The sequence below is a fragment of the Lontra canadensis genome, unplaced genomic scaffold (assembly GCF_010015895.1).
Source record: "Lontra canadensis isolate GAN:19392208 unplaced genomic scaffold, GSC_riverotter_1.0 scaffold154, whole genome shotgun sequence".
Classification (NCBI taxonomy): Eukaryota; Metazoa; Chordata; class Mammalia; order Carnivora; family Mustelidae; genus Lontra; species Lontra canadensis.
Window position 1 is genome coordinate 2,285,232 of NW_022631148.1, and position 18,343 is coordinate 2,303,574.

The 18,343-nt window shown below is 36.9% G+C and overlaps 2 protein-coding genes across 2 annotated transcripts; both read left to right on the forward strand.

Moving 5' to 3' along the window:
• The first annotated feature begins 333 nt into the window (after positions 1 to 333).
• LOC116859400 (olfactory receptor 4C6-like) lies at positions 334 to 1,299 on the forward strand. Its single transcript, XM_032844622.1, has one exon. It carries the CDS (start codon positions 334 to 336, stop codon positions 1,297 to 1,299), a length of 966 nt encoding a protein of 321 aa, XP_032700513.1.
• A 14,058-nt stretch (positions 1,300 to 15,357) lies between these two features.
• On the forward strand, positions 15,358 to 16,275 carry LOC116859363 (olfactory receptor 4C11-like). The gene has a single exon (XM_032844595.1). It carries the CDS (start codon positions 15,358 to 15,360, stop codon positions 16,273 to 16,275), a length of 918 nt encoding a protein of 305 aa, XP_032700486.1.
• Positions 16,276 to 18,343: the final 2,068 nt, after the last annotated feature.

The following is an 18,343-nucleotide window of genomic DNA, read 5'->3' on the forward strand; positions in this document are numbered from 1 at the left end:
AAGAGAACCTTATTTTATTTTCCCATTTAAAGCAGTGGTCTCTAATGTCTTCCCACCAAAGGGCAGACAGCCTTTGCCTAAGTATCCAGAGGCAAGTTTTCTACTGGAGTGGTATATTCACTGTGTGATTTGGGATCAATTAAGATGGAGCTGTTAGGAGGTTATACTGTTAGCAGCTTGTTACCATATTAAAGGTTGAAGAAAAAAGCAGGTCAAGAAGGTATGAGACACAGTGTAAAAATTGTCCAAACACATAGTGATGACTAATTAAAAACAATATTCTTTTGTAGATTTTCTATCTCAGAGTGGTGTGCTTATATCAGCCCATAGTAAATGAAGTATCCAAACAATGTGACTGAGTTCATTCTTTTGAGCATTACAGAGAACCTGGAGCTGCGGAAAATACTCTCTGCTGTGTTTCTAACCATGAACGTGTCCAAAGTGTTGGGAAACCTACTCATTGTGGTAACCGTGATCACAAGTCAGAGTCTGAGATCACCTATGTATTTTTTCCTTACTTTCTTGTCCCTCATGGATGACACCTACTCTTCTGTCATTGCCCCCAAGTTGATTGTGGACTCTCTCTCCAAGACCACTATCATCTCATTAGAAGGCTGCCTGACTCAGCTCTTTGCAGAACATTTCTTTGGTGGTGTGGGGATCATCCTTCTCATTGTGATGGCCTATGACCGCTATGTGGCCATCTGTAAGCCCCTGCACTACACGACCATCATGAGCTCTCACGTGTGCTGTCTGCTGCTGGGAGGGGCCGGGTTGGGGGCAGTTTTCCACGCAGCAATACAGCTTCTCTTCATGTATCAAATACCCTTCTGTGGCCCCAATGTCATTGGTCACTTTATGTGTGATTTGTTTCCCTTGTTGAAACTGGCCTGCTTAGACACCCACACCCTTGGTCTTTTAGTCATCCTCAACAGTGGGGTGATGTGTGTGACCATCTTCCTTATCCTCATCACCTCCTATGTGGTCATCCTCTGCTCCCTGAGGTCTTGTAGCTCTGAAGGGCAGTGCAAATCCCTCTCCACCTGTAGCTCCCACCTCACTGTGGTCATCTTGTTCTTTGTGCCATACATTTTCCTGTATGTGCGGCCTGTGGCCACTTACCCCATAGACAAGGCAATGGCTGTGTCCTTTACCATTATTGTAACTATGTTAAATCCATTGATCTACACCTTGAGGAACACAGAGGTAAAAAATGCCATGAGGAAACTGGTGAAACGAGGGACCCTGGGTGTCATTGGCTTACAGGCTAAGGACAGATCTTTCTTACAAGGACAATGAGATCCTGCCAGTCCCATTCATTCCAAATCATCCTGTACCCTGCAGCCAATGACATCTTTTAAGTGTGCCAATCAGATTAAGATTCTATAATGAAGTTATTTCCTACCTCTCTAGTACACTTGCTCCATCCCTTTTTTTACAAGACTCTGGGCACCCTTTTTGCTCTTTTCTTTTTATTACTTTTCTTTTTTTCTTTCCTTTTTTTTTTTTTTTAAATAATTCAATTCTGGTTTTCAATAATTCCGGTCCTGGTTCAGGGCATTTGTTTGTTCTAACTCTGCTTGCTGCTAAACTTCTCTTTCCCAGAGCAATTGCTTGACTGCCTCCATATCATTTTTTTTTTTCAATTTTTACCTCCTTATGGTGAAGTTTCCATCTTTTTAAACAAGTGTCTCCTGATGTCTTTCCTTGGGCATTCCCCTTAGGTACTCTCTGCCTCTTCATTCCTGGATTCATTCTACATATCCTCATCTTGACTCATGTCAAAAGAGAAGAAAAAGCCCATGGCGGCATAAATAACTGTTGTTAGTATGAAGAATAGGATTATAATGTTTCTGTTTTAATTATAGAATTACAGAACTGGAAGGATCTTAATGATAGTCCTAGCCTCAAATATTTGTGCCCCATTTAAGAATTTTCCTAGAGTCAAAAGTAGGTCCAAAAGCTCCATCTTCTATTACATAGGTAAGACCTGTTCTTATCACTTGTGTTGAAATTACTTCCTGTCAGTTTGAATATGAATTCCTTCTCTTAACTCTTGTATGGTTCCCCAAATTAATTCACATTAAATATCTTTACTCATTAAACATATTATTTCAGAGTTCAGTGCCTGACTTCTTAACAGTAACATCTGAAACAAATTTTATTCTTACTCCCTTTTTAAAGGAACTTGCTTTTACTAATGTTAGCTCATAAATCATATGATTTTCTCTATATTAGTATTGAAAAATTCAATACATGATTGAATTCATGATACAAAGGCAGAGCAAAATAAAGCAAAATGGTGCCTCAGTTTGGAAAAGAATATCTTTTTTAATATTTATTTATTTATTTGACAGACAGAGATCACAAGTAGGCAGAGAGGCAGGCAGAGAGGGGTGAGGGGAAGCAGACTCCCCGCTGAGCAGATAGCCAGCTATGGGGCTCGACCCCAGGACCCTGGGATCATGACCTGAGCTGAAGGCAGAGGTTTCAACCCACTGAGCCTCCCAGGTGCCCCATGGAGAAGAATATCTTCTTAAAAAGCTATTGCAAGCATCAGATTAATGGAGAAACATTAGATTAATTTGCTTCTTATTTCACTGAAAAAATTAAGCCATCGGAAGAATATTTCCACAGAGTCATGACTATCAATCTACCAGCATTTGTTCAAATGTATACCACCTTCCTACCTTCTCCAATAAACACATAACCTTACTCCTACCCAAAGGCAACCAATCTCTTTACAATCTGTGTTCTGAGCCTCACCTCCTTATCACTTACATAAGGGCATCTCTTATTTCATCTATATTTTCCTCACTAATGGATCATTTGCTTCAGCAAAGAAGCAATCTGTCATTTCTTTTATTTTTAAAATGAAATCTTCCCTTGGTCTTATTTCATTTATCAGCCACTACTCATTCCATTGCCTCCTCTTTGTAGCATAACTTAAGAGGTTCTTGAATGCCTGTTTCCCAATTCTTTCTATTCTCCTTAAAACTTTTCCTGGGATACTTCAGTACCTAACACTGAAAATGCTCTTTTCAAGGTGACCAGTGACATCTGTGTCCCTAAATTGAGTAGTCTTTCCTCATTTTTTATCTTATGGACTCCATCATTAATCCCAGTCAGAGGACTGAAAATCTTTCTGTGTTCTAATCAGACAATAAGCAAATACAAAAGTACCTCCTCTTTCCCTGCAATTCTAGAACTCCATCAACAATTCACTCTATCTCACCCTGGGTATTTACCTAGGCAGTGGTCCTTTGGGAAATTTGGCTGGCTCTGCCCAGTAATTCCTAATTTTGAGACACTATTTTCTTTCTTTTTTTTTTTTTTTAAAGATTTTATTTATTTATTTGACAGGCAGAGGTCACAAGTAGGCAGAGAGGCAGGCAGAGAGAGGAAGGGAAGCAGGCTCCCTGCTGTAAAGAGAGCCCGATGCGGGGCTCGATCCCAGGACCCTTGGGATCATGACCTGAGCTGAAGGCAGTGGCTTAACCCACTGAGCCACCCAGGCGCCCCAGAGAGACACCATTTTCTATGATGAATTAATAACACTCCTCCACCAGAATGACAAAGTGTATTTTCATTAAAATTAATAAACTGATTCTAAAATTTGTATGTATATGTAGCTATGTTTGAACATCCTTGGCAATAAAACCAGTGTGAGGGACATAGAGATAGGGGAAAGGACCTTCTACCTACCAGAACATACCATAAAGCTCTGCTTTGTAAACATTTTGCTATAGGCCTGTTAATAAAGAGCTTTAAAGAGTGGAAGAAATGGCCCAGAGATTAAGCCATCTATCTTTGGAAACTTGGTATAGATTTTGTAAATTAATAAATGATGAAGGAGGGATTTTAAATCTGAGGGTAGAATGGTTTATTGGATCAATTCTAGAAAGGCAAATTGCTATTTATCTCCATTTAATACCCCTATTTCATACATTTCTTTGTGCCCCCATTTCATACATTTCTTTCTGTGTTCTCTCATTTTTGATTTGTAAGGCTGTTTTTTGAAACTTCACCTAATATTTGCACAAATAACATGTTTGTTATATTTTCTGCCTCCCCCACCTTCACACTATTATTTCAGTGTTACAGCTTTCATTTCCTCTAACAGAATCAAATAATTAGTGATGAAGAAAATAGGGCATAAAATAAAGTAGAAGATACCAAGTGTGGTTTGAAGTAGGGTCCAGAGTTCCAGGATTAATTGCTGGAGTCCTGCTGTTGAGTCATGTGTTTAGAAGATCATCTTCTCTAGGAATGTTGTCCTCGTCAGATGGTTCTTCTGTTCAGGGGATCTCTCTAAAATGTCAGTGAAAAGATAATAATACTTGTCCCTTACTATCACAGGTGAATAACACCTGTCCCAAAATACCACAGGTAAAGGTGCTTCTGCAAGTTCATTTTTTCTGATCAATCACTTCAATTCTGCTTCTTTTTGTCAGATGTGAATAGACATAAAAATAGGATACAAGAGTGTGTAGAACAAGAGACCCCTGGGTATGGACCCTCTCTGAAGGGACATCGTGAGCTAAGTCTACGTTTCCCTCAAGCTTCAATCCCAGGGCTACCTAGATTCGGAGTAAGCAGACCTGCCATTCCTTCTCTTAAAAAAAAAAAAAAAAGAAAGAAAAGAGAAAAATTCCTTTAATCTTTCAAAATTGTGTGCTTTAGTTTTAAAGTGATGGCATATATAGCTTAAGTTCTGAGGAATAAAAAAGTAGATTTTAGATTATTCTATACTTCTTTGCACATTATTCATATAATGCATTAATCTTTAACAAGCACCTTTTGCTACTCTACTCCTTACACATTACAGGTCCTTGTGGATTCATATTGTACTTCATCCCAGGACTCAGCTCTTGTATTAAGTAAGCACATGTGCACTTCGCCTTAATTCTGCACAGAGATACTGTATTCCATCCCAGTGCACAGTTTTCTATTCACTATGAAGGGAATGGAAAACATCTTCAAATGGAAACCCAGAAGAATTTGGAAAAAGAAAAAAGAAAAAAAAAGAACTTCAATTGGTTGGAGACATAATAGTTTTGCAAATACTTGATGAAATCAAACCACAGGATACTGTGTCTTGAAAAATCATACTGATGGGAAATTGCCAAACCCTGATGAGAACAAAGAAACAGTTCTATAGGTCATGACCTTTCAGGGAAACTTCTTTAAATTGCAGTTGGAAATCAAGGAGGAAACTTTTGCATCTTTACTTTTTTCCTGGAGACCATGTTGAAGATTGATAAGTAGTGGGGAACATTCTCTACCTTGTCAGCCAGAGTTACTCTTCCTCTCCCTCTTACATGTACAAGTAAGACTTGGGAACAAACTTTATGTTTTGGGTAGACATTGAAGGGGCTTTTCTCCGTGCAGTATAGGAGATTGCCATTACCAGAATTTTCTAGAAACTGAAAAATGGTGAGATTTATAATGCACATTTTTGCATTTCCAGAGAGGATTTTAAAGTGTGAGGTAGTACTTAAAAGAATGGTGTTATCCAGCTACCAAGTTTAATGCAAGCATGAATCTATCACTTAGCTGTGTACCCTTGGGCCAGCTACATAACTTTTTCACCCTAAATCTTCATTTTTAATATAGATTATATATGAAAAGTCTCAAAAGATTTAGAAACAAAATAATTCATGTGGTCACAAGACAGCACTTGACACAATCATATATGCTCAATAAATAGCAGCTGTTAGAATGCAAACATTTTTTTTAATAATTTTATTTTTTATAAACATATATATATATATATATTTTTCCCCCCAGGGGTACAGGTCTGTGAATCTCCACGTTTACAAACTTCACAGCACTCACCATAGCACATACCCTACCCAATGTCCATAACCCCCCCCAACCCCCCTCTGCCCAGCAACCCTCAGTTTGTTTTGTGAGATTAAGAGTCACTTATGGTTTGTCTCCCTCCCAATCCCAACTTGTTTCATTTACTCTTCTCCTACCACATTAACCCCCCATGTTGCATCTCCTCTCCCTCATATCAGGGAGATCATATGATAGTTGTCTTTCTCCGATTGACTTATTTCGCTAAGCATGATACCCTCTAGTTCCATCCATGTTGTCGCAAATGGCAAGATTTCATTTCTTTTGATGGCTGCGTAGTATTCCATTGTATATATATACCACATCTTCTTTATCCATTCGTCTGTTGATGGACAACTAGGTTCTTTCCATAGTTTGGCTATTGTAGACATTGCTGCTATAAACATTCGGGTGCACGTGCCCCTTCGGATCACTACGTTTGTATCTTTAGGGTAAATACCCAGCAGTGCAATTGCTGGGTCATAGGGTAGTTCTATTTTCAACATTTTGAGGAACCTCCATGCTGTTTTCCAGAGTGGTTGTACCAGCTTGCATTCCCACCAACAGTGTAGGAGGGTAGAATGCAAACATTTTTTAGAGGTTTAGGAGTACCTAATACATCAAGGCTAATGAAATTAGAACTTATTTAGTTTTTCATCTTCAAGTTAAATCCAAATGCTGATGAAATGCAACATGTACCTATTTAGGTCCTGGTCATATAATCCTATTTTTTTTATTCTTTCTAATTATATTCACATTTATCATTCATCTTCTAATGCTGTCTCTATCATGATATTTTAGGTTAAAAGGTGAGCTTTGCGGCTGTAAAGAATACTGATGTACAAGAAGGCAATTTCAGTGCTGTTTAGTATTTACAATGTTATTATATATAATACACAATTCTATAGTCCCACAACAAATGCCTAAAAAATGGGACAGAGAAGGACCTTAAGAGTAAACAAGTTTCTTATTCAAGCCACAGAGCAGAGGCTTCTGATTTTAAATATATCCACTTAATCTTCTTTAAGTGCATTTGAGGAGAAAAGTAACATTAGATTTCTGTCTCAGAATATTTCAGGAATATTTAAATGGCTGAGTCTTTGCACTGCTTTGGTGCTGGTTGTTGGGGTTTGTCTCTCTTAAAGTGAGCTAAATCACTAAGACAATAGAAAAAAAGAAAGCTCCGGCATCCCTTAGGAAAGCCACAGGTGGAAAGAGAGAAAGTTTTTAATTTAATTTTTACTTTTTTCAATTCCAGAACTAGTAAGATTATAAAACATTTAGGGGACTCAGCAGAGAAATGTTGAAAAAAGAGGAAAGTGAACTCAAGAGCACGAATTTCCCCGATTGTAGGGGATAGAATATGCTTAGACAAAGAATAAATCTTTTTATTGCTGAAGTAAATAATGATCCTGATAAAAAAATACAGTGGATTTTAGGGAGAATAATTAAAAATGGAGTTTAATCTATTATTTTAATTTATAATAAGTATATGTATATTTAAAATACCTTCATATGTGACTGATATGTACTAATAAGTGCATAAAATCTTAAATTTAGCCTGAAACACGATTACAGAATATTACTTACAATGGTGACCATGCTATTAATTTCTCATATAGTTTTGCTTGTTTGTTTCTTTTTTCCTTAATGTCCTCTGCCACAGAGCTAATGGATATGGATATAAGCAAGATGCCAGAGAGAGATTCAGGAGAGCAATCATAAAGTCAAGAACTAGGCTTGCATAAAGTTTTAGTGACAATATATAATCTCTAAGGGCAGAAATGAGATCCAATCAGGTCAGATTAAAAAATGCTATGAATGAGTTGCAGTCTAGGGGCATGTGGGTAGCTCACTGGGTTAAGCCTCTGCCTTTGGCTCAGGTCAAGATCTCAGGGTCCTGGGATCGAGCCTTGCATGGGGCTCTCTGCTCAGCAGGGTGCCTTCTTCCCCCCCATCTCTCTGCCTGCCTCTCATTCTACTTGTGATCTCTCTCTGTCAAATAAATAAACAAAATCTTTAACCAAAAAAATGAGTTGCATTCTAAACTGGATACTCTAACAGCCTGGGTAAATGAAACAGAAAGAGAATCAGTGATCTAGAAGATAAGCTGATGGAAAGGAAGGAAGTTGAGTAAAACAGAATTAGGCATCTAGAAGCACATGAAGAAAGGGTTGGATAGATTAATGAAGACATTAAACGTTCCAAAATCAGAATTCTTGGGATTCTCATATAGTTTTAAAAATATACTTGAAAGTTGAAACAGGAATTTCTCTTATTTTCAGAATGATTGATGCTAGAATTAGTTTTGTGCCAAAATGGATGGGAAGGAAATAGTGGGCAAAGTGGTGAGTGGGGAGGCAAAATTCCCCAGGTCACAGCCCAGGAAATGGTTCACAGTTCCTTTTACAGCCATGAGGGTCCCTGAGCAATCTCTGTTGCACCTCCAGTGTATTAAAGAGTACAGCTACTGAGAAAGGATAGACCTTTGAATATTTGGGAGTGTTTGGGACATGATACACCTATTTATGAAAAGCTTATAATTGTTTAACATTTTTAGTTTAAGAAGCTATGTTATGTTATCATGCTAGTTCCACCTACACAAATTAATTATACTGGACACTTGATAAAATGATTCTCAAGCCCCCTCTCCTTTTTTCTGAACAGCTAAGTTGATGGAAAATGATGGTGTTGTGGATTTGAAGACTTTTAGGGGTGTCTGGGTGGTCCATTGACTTAAGCATCTGACTGTTGCTTTCAACTCAGGTGGTTGATCTAGTGTCTTGAGATCATGCTCTGCCTCCAACTCTGCATTCAGCATGGAATCTGCTTCAGATTCTCTCTCCCACTCCCTCTGCCTCTCTTGCTCATACTCTCTCTCAAGAATAAATAAATCATTTTAAAAAAAGTAACTTGATTTTTAATTTTAAATTTCATACAGTTCTGTCTAGATACTTACTGAAAATAAAAGTCGATTATTTTTGTATGTTCACATCTTGATTTTAAGATTATATTAACACATCCATATAAATGGGCAGAGTTACTATACATTTGTTGTTTTTCTCTTTTCACATGTCATAAAAATGCTTCACCATTCATGTCCTCACACTATTAATTAGTGTTTTACTGTCAGCATCAGGTGCTATCAATCTGTCATAGTCTGAATTGCAGAAGCATCCTCCTATTCACCACATTAGATATTTCTAAATTTTCACTCTCATAAATTACATGACATCATCTTCCATTATAAAAGTTACCACCCTATTTCACTTTTCGAATAACCTTTAGGATGGAAGTTGCTACTATAAGGAACACAAATATGTTCGTCATTCTGGAAATAATGCAAAGGTATTTTCCAAATGATTGCATGAGTGAAGCACTTTCACTGCAACTTTAGAATTAGTATATTTTAAACACCCATGATTTAAAAGAAAACCACATATTTTACCTTATGATGATCTAAAATTTCCAGCTTACTGTTTGTGTAGATAGTGCTTAAAAATAATGCCAGATTTTTGATAGATTGTGTCTGTAAGTAATTGGGCATTGTCTTCTGATTCTCCATTCATTTGTTCTGTGTCCTTCATCAAAGGGCCTCACGTGAACAAGGGAATCAGAAGGCTTGAACCTCTACAGGTGGATGGAGAATTGAAAGGTGAACCTGCTCTGCATTCTTGAAAGGAAAGGAAATTTCTTGTTCTTTCCTGTTGACAACATGGGAAGGACTTGGCTGTTAGAATTGAAGTTTCTCTGTTAACATCCCAGATCTAACATCTATTCTCAAGTTTATCTTTGTACGCGTGAGTTTTTTACCAGTACAATAAAGACAAGACCTAACATGGACCATTTCCTAGGCACTAGGCCCAGAACATTTTTTTTTTTTTGTATTATTTAACTTAGTCAACATGGAAACACTCCGATATAGTTTATTTTTTCTAAACTTCTGTTCTTATTTTCAAATAATAAAATAAAAAATTCAACACATGGATACTTGTTCTGTGTTTGTATGGAGCTTTCCCATGTATCTTTCTCTTTTGTAAGGAATGAATGAACTCATCTTAAAGGCCAAGTTCATTTCATATGTTTAAAGAAATATTTGGAGAGTAGCCATGATTTGCAAGTGCCTCTTAACATGAGTGTTATTCTTCTGTTTGCAGATCAGGCAAACTCCTAGCAGGGATAGCGTGCAAATGCCCTCTGCTCCTATTCTGTGCTCATGGGTGGACATGATGACTCCAGTGTCATACCACTTTCCTTAGAATCTTTCTCAACAGTTCACTCCAGGAAGCCACTGCTAAGTGACTAGAGTTGGCAATTGAGATAAACTATTTCTCCATAGGTGGATACCTCTTTTCCCACTTACAGGAGCTCTGGCATTTTTAAAGTATTTAATAATACTTTTTCTCCTCCTCAACTCTTCCTGAATTCCCACTAGCACCTTCAACAAATTTTGAATATTGTGTTCTTAGTGAAGCTAGAAACACAGAAGATAATTTTTCATGTGGACACACCAACTTCTTAATGACTAATATATCTTTTAAAACTGGCCTGAAACACATTTTTCTTTCTCATAATTGTAGTCTCTACATGTTTCTTCTGGCAGCTTTAAGCTTTCCCTTGGAAATCGTGCAAAACTAAAGCTTTTTAATATGAAAATATTAAAAATTAAAAAAAATAAAAATAAAATTAAAAATATTTAAAAATTAAAAACTAAAAAAATTTAAAAAATTTTTTAAAAATAAAAAATTAAATTAAAAAATAAAAATTAAAAAAAAATTAAAAAAGCTCCTGGGTGGCTCAGTCAGTTGAGTGTCTGATTCTTGATTTCAGGTCAGGTCATGATCTCATGGTCATGAGATTGAGCCCTATGTAGGGTTCTTCACTGGGTGTGGAGCCTGCTTGGAATTCTTTCTCTCTCTTTGCCCCCTTCCCACAACTCCTATGCTCTCTTTCTCTCTCTAAAATATATATATATATATATATATATATATATATATATATATATATACACACACACACACACACATATATATATACATATATATGTGTGTATATATATATATTTATATTTATATTTATATTTATATTTATATATATTGAAAAAGATAGAAAAAAGATAGAAAGAAAGAAAGGGAAATTTTTGTTACCAGTTGACTTTTCCTAAGAGAAAATTGGAAATTAAAGAAGGTGAGAAACTTGTTTAACATCACATAGCAGATAATGGTGAGGCTAGGGTTCATGTCTGTCTACCTGACAAAGTTCATGTATCTAAGCCTTTAACTTGCTTCAACAACTTTCAGGCTTCTAGAAGAGATGGGCTTAAGCAAAGCTTATGGAGAAGTAAACAAACTTTCCTCTCTTGCAGTTCACAGTGAGTTGAAGCTAACTAATTGGCCCCAAAGCATGTGTTTGCCCATGGACCATCTGAATGAGGTAACACATTGGACATCCTTTGGGACTGGGTTGGGAGTAATGGTTTTCCTGGAGTTCCTGCGGCTGGACGCCTGCCTTAGGCATTTGTAAACTTGGGTGAGAATTGCCATAAATATGCAGTTCTGTGGAAGAAATCAGTTACCTCATGTATGTTCCAAAAGAGCAACTCTGGGAAGAGAGGTGGCTCCAGAGACATTTCTTTCTCAGAGTGAAGGGATAAGGTTCCTTCACAAAGATTTGAGGAACTGAATTAAGAAATTTCTCTTTTTCATAAACGTCTCCCCTACTCCAATCTAGACCTTGTTGTTTCTGTCTAAATTAGTGTTTCGGGGGAGGAACCGTGTGATGTTGGGCCACATGCAAAGTCCCTTTTCTACATAAACTCTCTATATCCCATCACCTCATAAAAACATTGACAAATCTCAGTGAAGTACAGTTCGCATGTTTTGCTCAAGCTTCATATGATTCACCCTCTAAGTAAATTGAAGTTGAAGATACGAAAAAGATTACTCTATTGGAAGTCATCTATTTCCTCATAAGCAAAGAGGTAAGTTTTTCAATCTGTCTGAGATCATTTCTTCACATTGCCTTGTCAAGACTGATCTGATGGAATCTATACTCAGAGTGTCTTCTAACAAATTATGAAGTTCCTGGACATTATTTCCACCCATGAGGGGCTGAGGTAGTTAAGGCTTCCCAAGCCTATCCTGGCCTCAGTGCAAGTCTTTTCTACTTTCAAATCATCTCTGTTTAATGTGGGGTGGGGTAGAGCAAGAAACTTCAGCATGGTATTGAGGCCATCTTGGGAGAAGTTTCTATCTTGGGGAGACCCCTGATTTGAAAATTTTTAGGTGAGTGGTGATGCTTCTGGGCTGGGGTATAAGATAAGAGTGCACATTCTATGTACTTGGGTTTTTAAGACCTTGTTAATCCCCTGCTTATGACTCACAACTGCAACTTCTGTCTGGCTTTGGGGTGAAGGATTGTGTGGTGGGTCAGGAAGAAAGAAGCCAAACTCTCTGATGAAAATTTGGGTCAAATGACCCTCTCCAATATTTTTGCTCACTCCCCTCTTTTGTATGTCTTTTCTGTCTTCTCCCCTAACCCTTCTCTTTCTGGTGTCTCCTCACTCTCACTCTCCTCTCTCCTGCTCTGACTATATTCTCTCCTTGCCTTGTCTTCCTCTTCACCATTATTCATTTGGGTATCTAGTTTTCCATTTTCCTCACCATGCAGTTTACAGAACCAGATTTTTACAGAACTGGAAGTTAAGGTATCAGATGGCATCCTTCTCTGATCTTTCAGGATTTGCCTCCTCTTGCATGCAATCTGCATGATGATAGGAATCTGACCTTTTATATGCTGTGGAGGGTGAATGCTAGAGAGAGAAAATGCTATTTAGTAGCATCACATTCCTATTTTAGCCTGACTGTACTGTACTCACTGACACTTTCTGGATCACAGGTGAAACTCTGCATACAGAATGTACTGTACATAAAGCAAGGGGCCACACCTATCTTGCAAGAAAATGTGTAGTTCAAAATAACTAATAAAAAAGGAATATTGTTTCAATGATGTTTGAAAATTACAGAACAAGAACCATATATAATCTAGGATTGCCTTCTCCAATTGTGTGTATAATATATATTTATTAAATATATATATTAAATATATGTATGTATTTAATAAAGCACATATTAATAGTAGAGATAGAGGCAGATGCCTATGGGCCTGGAAAAGCATGGGATTGCTATTTGTACCAATATAATTTGAAATGTAAAATTTCAACAGGTAAAAAGTAAAAATTAAGATTAAGGAAAAGAAGAACCATGCTCTAGTACTGTGATGTCCCCCCAAATCCGAGAGATAAGACAGTCTGGAACTATGAAGAAATGATGATTGAATTCAGTGATAGAACTATGAGTGGTTGTGTTGATCTCATAAAATGTGCATATCTTATAAATGCTACTTTCTTGTCTTAATGTCCCAAATCTTCTTTTTTTCTTTTTTTAAAGATTTTATTTATTTATTTGATACATAGAGATCACAAGTAGGCAGAGAGGCAAGTAGAGAGAGAAAGGGAGGAGACAAGCTCCCTGCTGAGCAAAGAGCCTGATGCAAGGTTGGATCCCAGAATCCTGGTTGATGACCTGAGCTGAAGGCAGAGGCTTTAACCCACTGAGCCACCCAGGCATCCCTTCTTTTTGTTTATTAAAATAAAACAAGATATAGCTACTTCACTTGGCTTTTATGATTGTCCATTATCTACCCCTAAATTTCTCTATTACAACCTTTTAATTTAGCAAGAGTGTAGTTTCTATGGAGATCATCTCTATGTTAACCTGAAGCTATGCATGTTTCTCCCTCTATGATATTTTACTGATTCTCTCACCTAATTCCTCCTCTCTTCACAGCCAAGCCCTCCCTATCATCGGTTCCAACACATTTTAGGAATCAAATTTTTTTGTTGTTGTTGTTAAGATTTTATTATTTATTTATTTATTGTTTCTGAGAGAGAGACAGAGAGTGAGAGAGAGAATGAATGGGGTAAGGGGCAGGGGGAGAGAATATCTCAGCAGATTTCTGCTGAGCATAGAGCCTGAGAGGTGGGGCTTGATCCGAAGACCTGTGAGGTCAGGACCTAAGCTAAAACTAAGAATCAGGAACTTACCTAACTGAGTCACCCAGGTGCCCCAAGAATCTAAGGTTTCAAAACAATGTAATCTTTTTTTTTTTTTCTTTTCTAATGGTGCCAGAGACCATTGGAACTGCCATTCACAGCCTATAGTTATAACATCTTTAGTTCATCGTATTGCACTAGTATTATTTCAGCTAGATGGCAAATTAATTTTGTTTTATTTAGGTATGGAATTTTATTAGGGGTTAATGGGCAATTTGATTCAGTAATTTTAAAATTTATATTTTATTTCGGGAAAGTGAGAATAAACTTATGGTTTACTTGAATTTCAGAGAACTATGTTGGGAACTCCAGTTTGCATACTTAAGGCTAATACTTCACTTCTTTATCATTTTTGCAACTTCACTGACCAGCCAATTGATAATCAAGGGACTTTTGTTCTTTTGGAACCAAACTTCACTTGGTATTATCACATATAGTTTTATAGTAATTCTTATGTAATTAATGATCTTATCTAAAGGTGTGTTATCCTTCTGACTTGGTTGTAAAGAGGTTGAGGACATATTTTTTGCCCCATTATATAGATTGAAGATATAAGTATGTACATAGTATATATTGGTAACTGATTTGATTTGTTATTGATTCATTGAAGGATTGTTGATTTATCAGAAAGCATTTCTCAAAACTCATACTAAAATAAATTCTAGATTATTTGATATCAATATTAAATGTACAGAAATATTGTAGACAGAATAAAAATAAATTGTGCTAATTTCCCAAATTGAAGTAATAGAAGGTAAAATTATGGCCACCCTGAAGCTGAATTAAGAAGTAATTTCTTCTTAAAGCATAATCCAAGCAAGATACTCAAGAGGTCAGGAATAATAGATGCAAACTTGTGCCCAAATCAAGAAATGTGTATTTTAAGAGAGAGTCTCCAAGTGTATACATTTTAAAACTATAAGGGTTATTCTTTTTCAGTAATTGAACTGCATATACATTATATGTACATCATACACATAAGTATATACTTAATAAAGTATCTATTAGGGTGTCTAATTGTCAAATGAAGAAAAAACTGCAAGACATTAAAGTAATCTGATCAAGATCATACAGCAAAGTCATTAGTTCTCAGAACGTGGCAGAGCTAACAATTACGTGAGAACTTTGTTACCCCTGAAATTCTTGGTCCACATAAGAAGACCTTCAGTTAATGATCATGGGTGAAGCATGGACATCAGCATTAAAACAGAAAGAAAAACAGAAACAAAAAAACAAGTTTCCCAAGTGATTTCAATACATGAAAAACTGAAAGCCATTTGTTTATGTGTTGATGGAATTAGAAATGTAAAATTGCAGTTCTGAGTCTAATTTCATCACTATTGCCAAGTCACTATTTCCCCAATTTTCTCTGCAGATGAACAGTTTCTGCCTTCACTTTAACCATGGAGTTGAATAACAGTGTGAATGAGTTCATTCTGTTTGGGTTAACCCAGAATGTTCTGAAGAAGAAAGTCGTGTTTGTGGTCTTCTTGTTTCTATACCTTGCAACTCTGATGGCAAATTTACTGGTTATGATGACCCTAAGATACAGCCAGACACTTGGGAGCCCCATGTACTTCTTCCTTTTCTACTTATCCTTTGCTGATACCTGCTTCTCAACAACCACTGCTCCTAGGTTGATAGTAGACTCTGTATCTGAGAAGAAAGTCATCTCCTACAATGAGTGCATGACCCAGATTTTTTCAGTTCACTTCTTTGGGTGCATGGAGATCTTGGTGCTCATCCTCATGTCCTTAGATCGCTATGTGGCCATTTGTAAGCCCCTGCGGTACACAACTATCATGAGCCACCGTGTCTGTGGTACAATGGTGAATCTGGCCTGGGTGGTATCTTGTATCCATTCTTCTGCACAGATTTTCTTGTCTTTGAAACTACCATTCTGTGGACCCAATGTTATCGATAATTATTTCTGTGATATGACACCTTTATTGAAACTTGCATGCATGGACACTCATTTAATTAATTTACTCGTAGTTTTTAACAGCGGGGCTATCTGCATGGTAAGTTTCATTGTCCTGCTTACCTCTTATATTTTTATCTTACATTCTCTGAATAACCAGAGTGCAGAAGGAAGAAAGAAAGCCCTCTCCACCTGCACCTCCCACATTATCGTGGTCATCTTATTCTTTGTCCCATGTATATTCACATATACTCGTCCTGTAACTACATTTCCAGTGGACAAGATGGTGGCTGTGTTTTACACTATTGGGACACCCTTGCTCAACCCTCTGATTTACACTCTGAGAAATGCAGAAGTGAAAAATGCCATGAGGAAGCTATGGTGCAACAAACTGACTTGAAATGGAAAGCAAACAAACAAAGGAATTAAATTTCTAACTCTGTAATAACTTAAATAAAATTGGACTGATGGAAAAGAAAAAAAAGTCATCCCAATATGGACAATTGAATTTTCTCCCAGTAGGATGTTTGTAGACATACGCAGAATGACCACAGAGCACAGATCCACTTCATTTTGAGTCAGCATCATAGAGTGACACACTGTCAAATACAGTAGTATTTGTGAGAGATAAGCCCACTTTACCTTTCTGCTGTCTGTACAGCAGATTGGGAGTCAGCTTTCGTTGCATCTATCGCTTTAGCTCCCTCCTTTGTACATTATTTGGTTTATGTTTCTTTTTTCCATGGTTCTGACCTGGGTTGAAAGACTGGTCCCTAATTTTGACTGGCCTACTTTGTGGGCAAATCAGTTTTGACACTACTAAATCTGGATCTTATCCTTTCTGGCTCAATGATGAATATCTCCAAGTGAGTACAAGAAGTTGATGATCCCACAGGACCATAAATATCGACTAATTAAGCCTTTATTTGGTGGTTATCTTCCCTTTGTAACATCTGTAAAAATAGGCCTTTTTTTTTTTTTTGGTCTCTTGAGCATGTCGAAGGATATAACTCATGACCTTCTATTCAAGTAGTATAATTCTAGCAATAACAAATAAATTCATTGTGTTGATCCAAAGTTTCTATGTACTTTAATATCTTTCTTCTTTGTTCATCATGTTTACCATTATTTATTCATATTCTTAGTGTCATATTAATTTGTCATATAAGTCCATGGGCATTTCCCTAATTGTGGGTTGATGAATTGGGGACAATTTTATCCAATTCTGAGAGTTATATTATAAAAACCTATGCTTCCTTGATAAGATCATACATATTAGAAAAGCAACATCTGACAGAGAAAATAGAGCTAATGTTACAATATTTCATCCAAAAAAGGAATATACAAGGGATTGTTTCATGACTAGTGGATAAGATTGCTTATCCATAGTGTGTACATTTCTGGGATGAGAGAAATGTTTCAGGTTATGGTTTCTTGAATTCTACCTTTACTAAGCAAACGTTGCATGGTAATTTGGCTTCCTATACAGATTTCCCTCTCTGGAGAAAAAAAAAAAAGTATTGACTAGTGGCTAGAATAAGCACTTTAGTGTTTTGTTTCATATTTTTCATGTATGTCATTAGACTTACATTCTAGTTCAGGTACTGTTAATGAGTGAGTCGGGACAACCATAGTCATTCCCTGTGTGAGTGGGCAGGGCAATGAGTCTGTCTCTGAGAATAAATATAATCAAGACTACTTTCCTACAAATCTGGTAACTAGAGCTTGAAGTGTGGCAGATGAACCCATCTAAATCCATTCTAAGAGGCTTTGGTTGAGCATGCCTCCTTGAGGATAAAGGTCAAATTTCAAACTCTGACAATGAAGGTTTGGAAGATTTATTTACAGTTCATCTCCTGTACTGGAAAATCTCTCTATGTACAAATCCTAAAGGGGTACCCAGATAACTGAGTTAGTTAAGCATCTGACTCTTGGTGTCTGCTCAGGTCATTTTCTCATGGGTTGTGAGAGCTAGCCCCTTGTAGGGCTCCATGCTCAGTGGGGAGTCTGCTTGAAGATTTTCTCCTTCTGCCCTTCCCCCTACTCTCATGATCTCTCTCTCTCTCTCAAATAAATAAATAAATCTTAGAAAAGTACAAATCCTGTAGATGATGAGGTAGGAATTTCTTGGTTGGTAACATAAGGCATCAATAAGCTACTTGTCTTACCACATTTGCCACAAAAGTAGCTTTCCCTTCATTGCTATATTTTGGTATTGCTATAGAAACAGATGGGAAGAAGAGAAAAGGGGAGAAAAGAGAAGTAGTATTGAAAGTGAGATTATGAAGGAGTGAAGGCTTTTCAATTTGAGTTTTAGGAACTTCCATTAGGTGAATGTTTGTGGAAGATCATTGATGATCAGGAAGTTTTTTTTTTTTTTTTTTTCTTTTTCTATCAGTTCTGTTTGACTGAGATTTCTCTGAAACTGCATGTATTTAGGAATCTAAAGCTCAGAGGAAAAATTTCAT

Coding starts and splice junctions, on each gene's coding strand:
- LOC116859400 (XM_032844622.1), top strand. CDS start 334: ATGAAGTATCCAAACAATGTGACTGAGTTCATTCTTTTGAGCATTACA.
- LOC116859363 (XM_032844595.1), top strand. CDS start 15,358: ATGGAGTTGAATAACAGTGTGAATGAGTTCATTCTGTTTGGGTTAACC.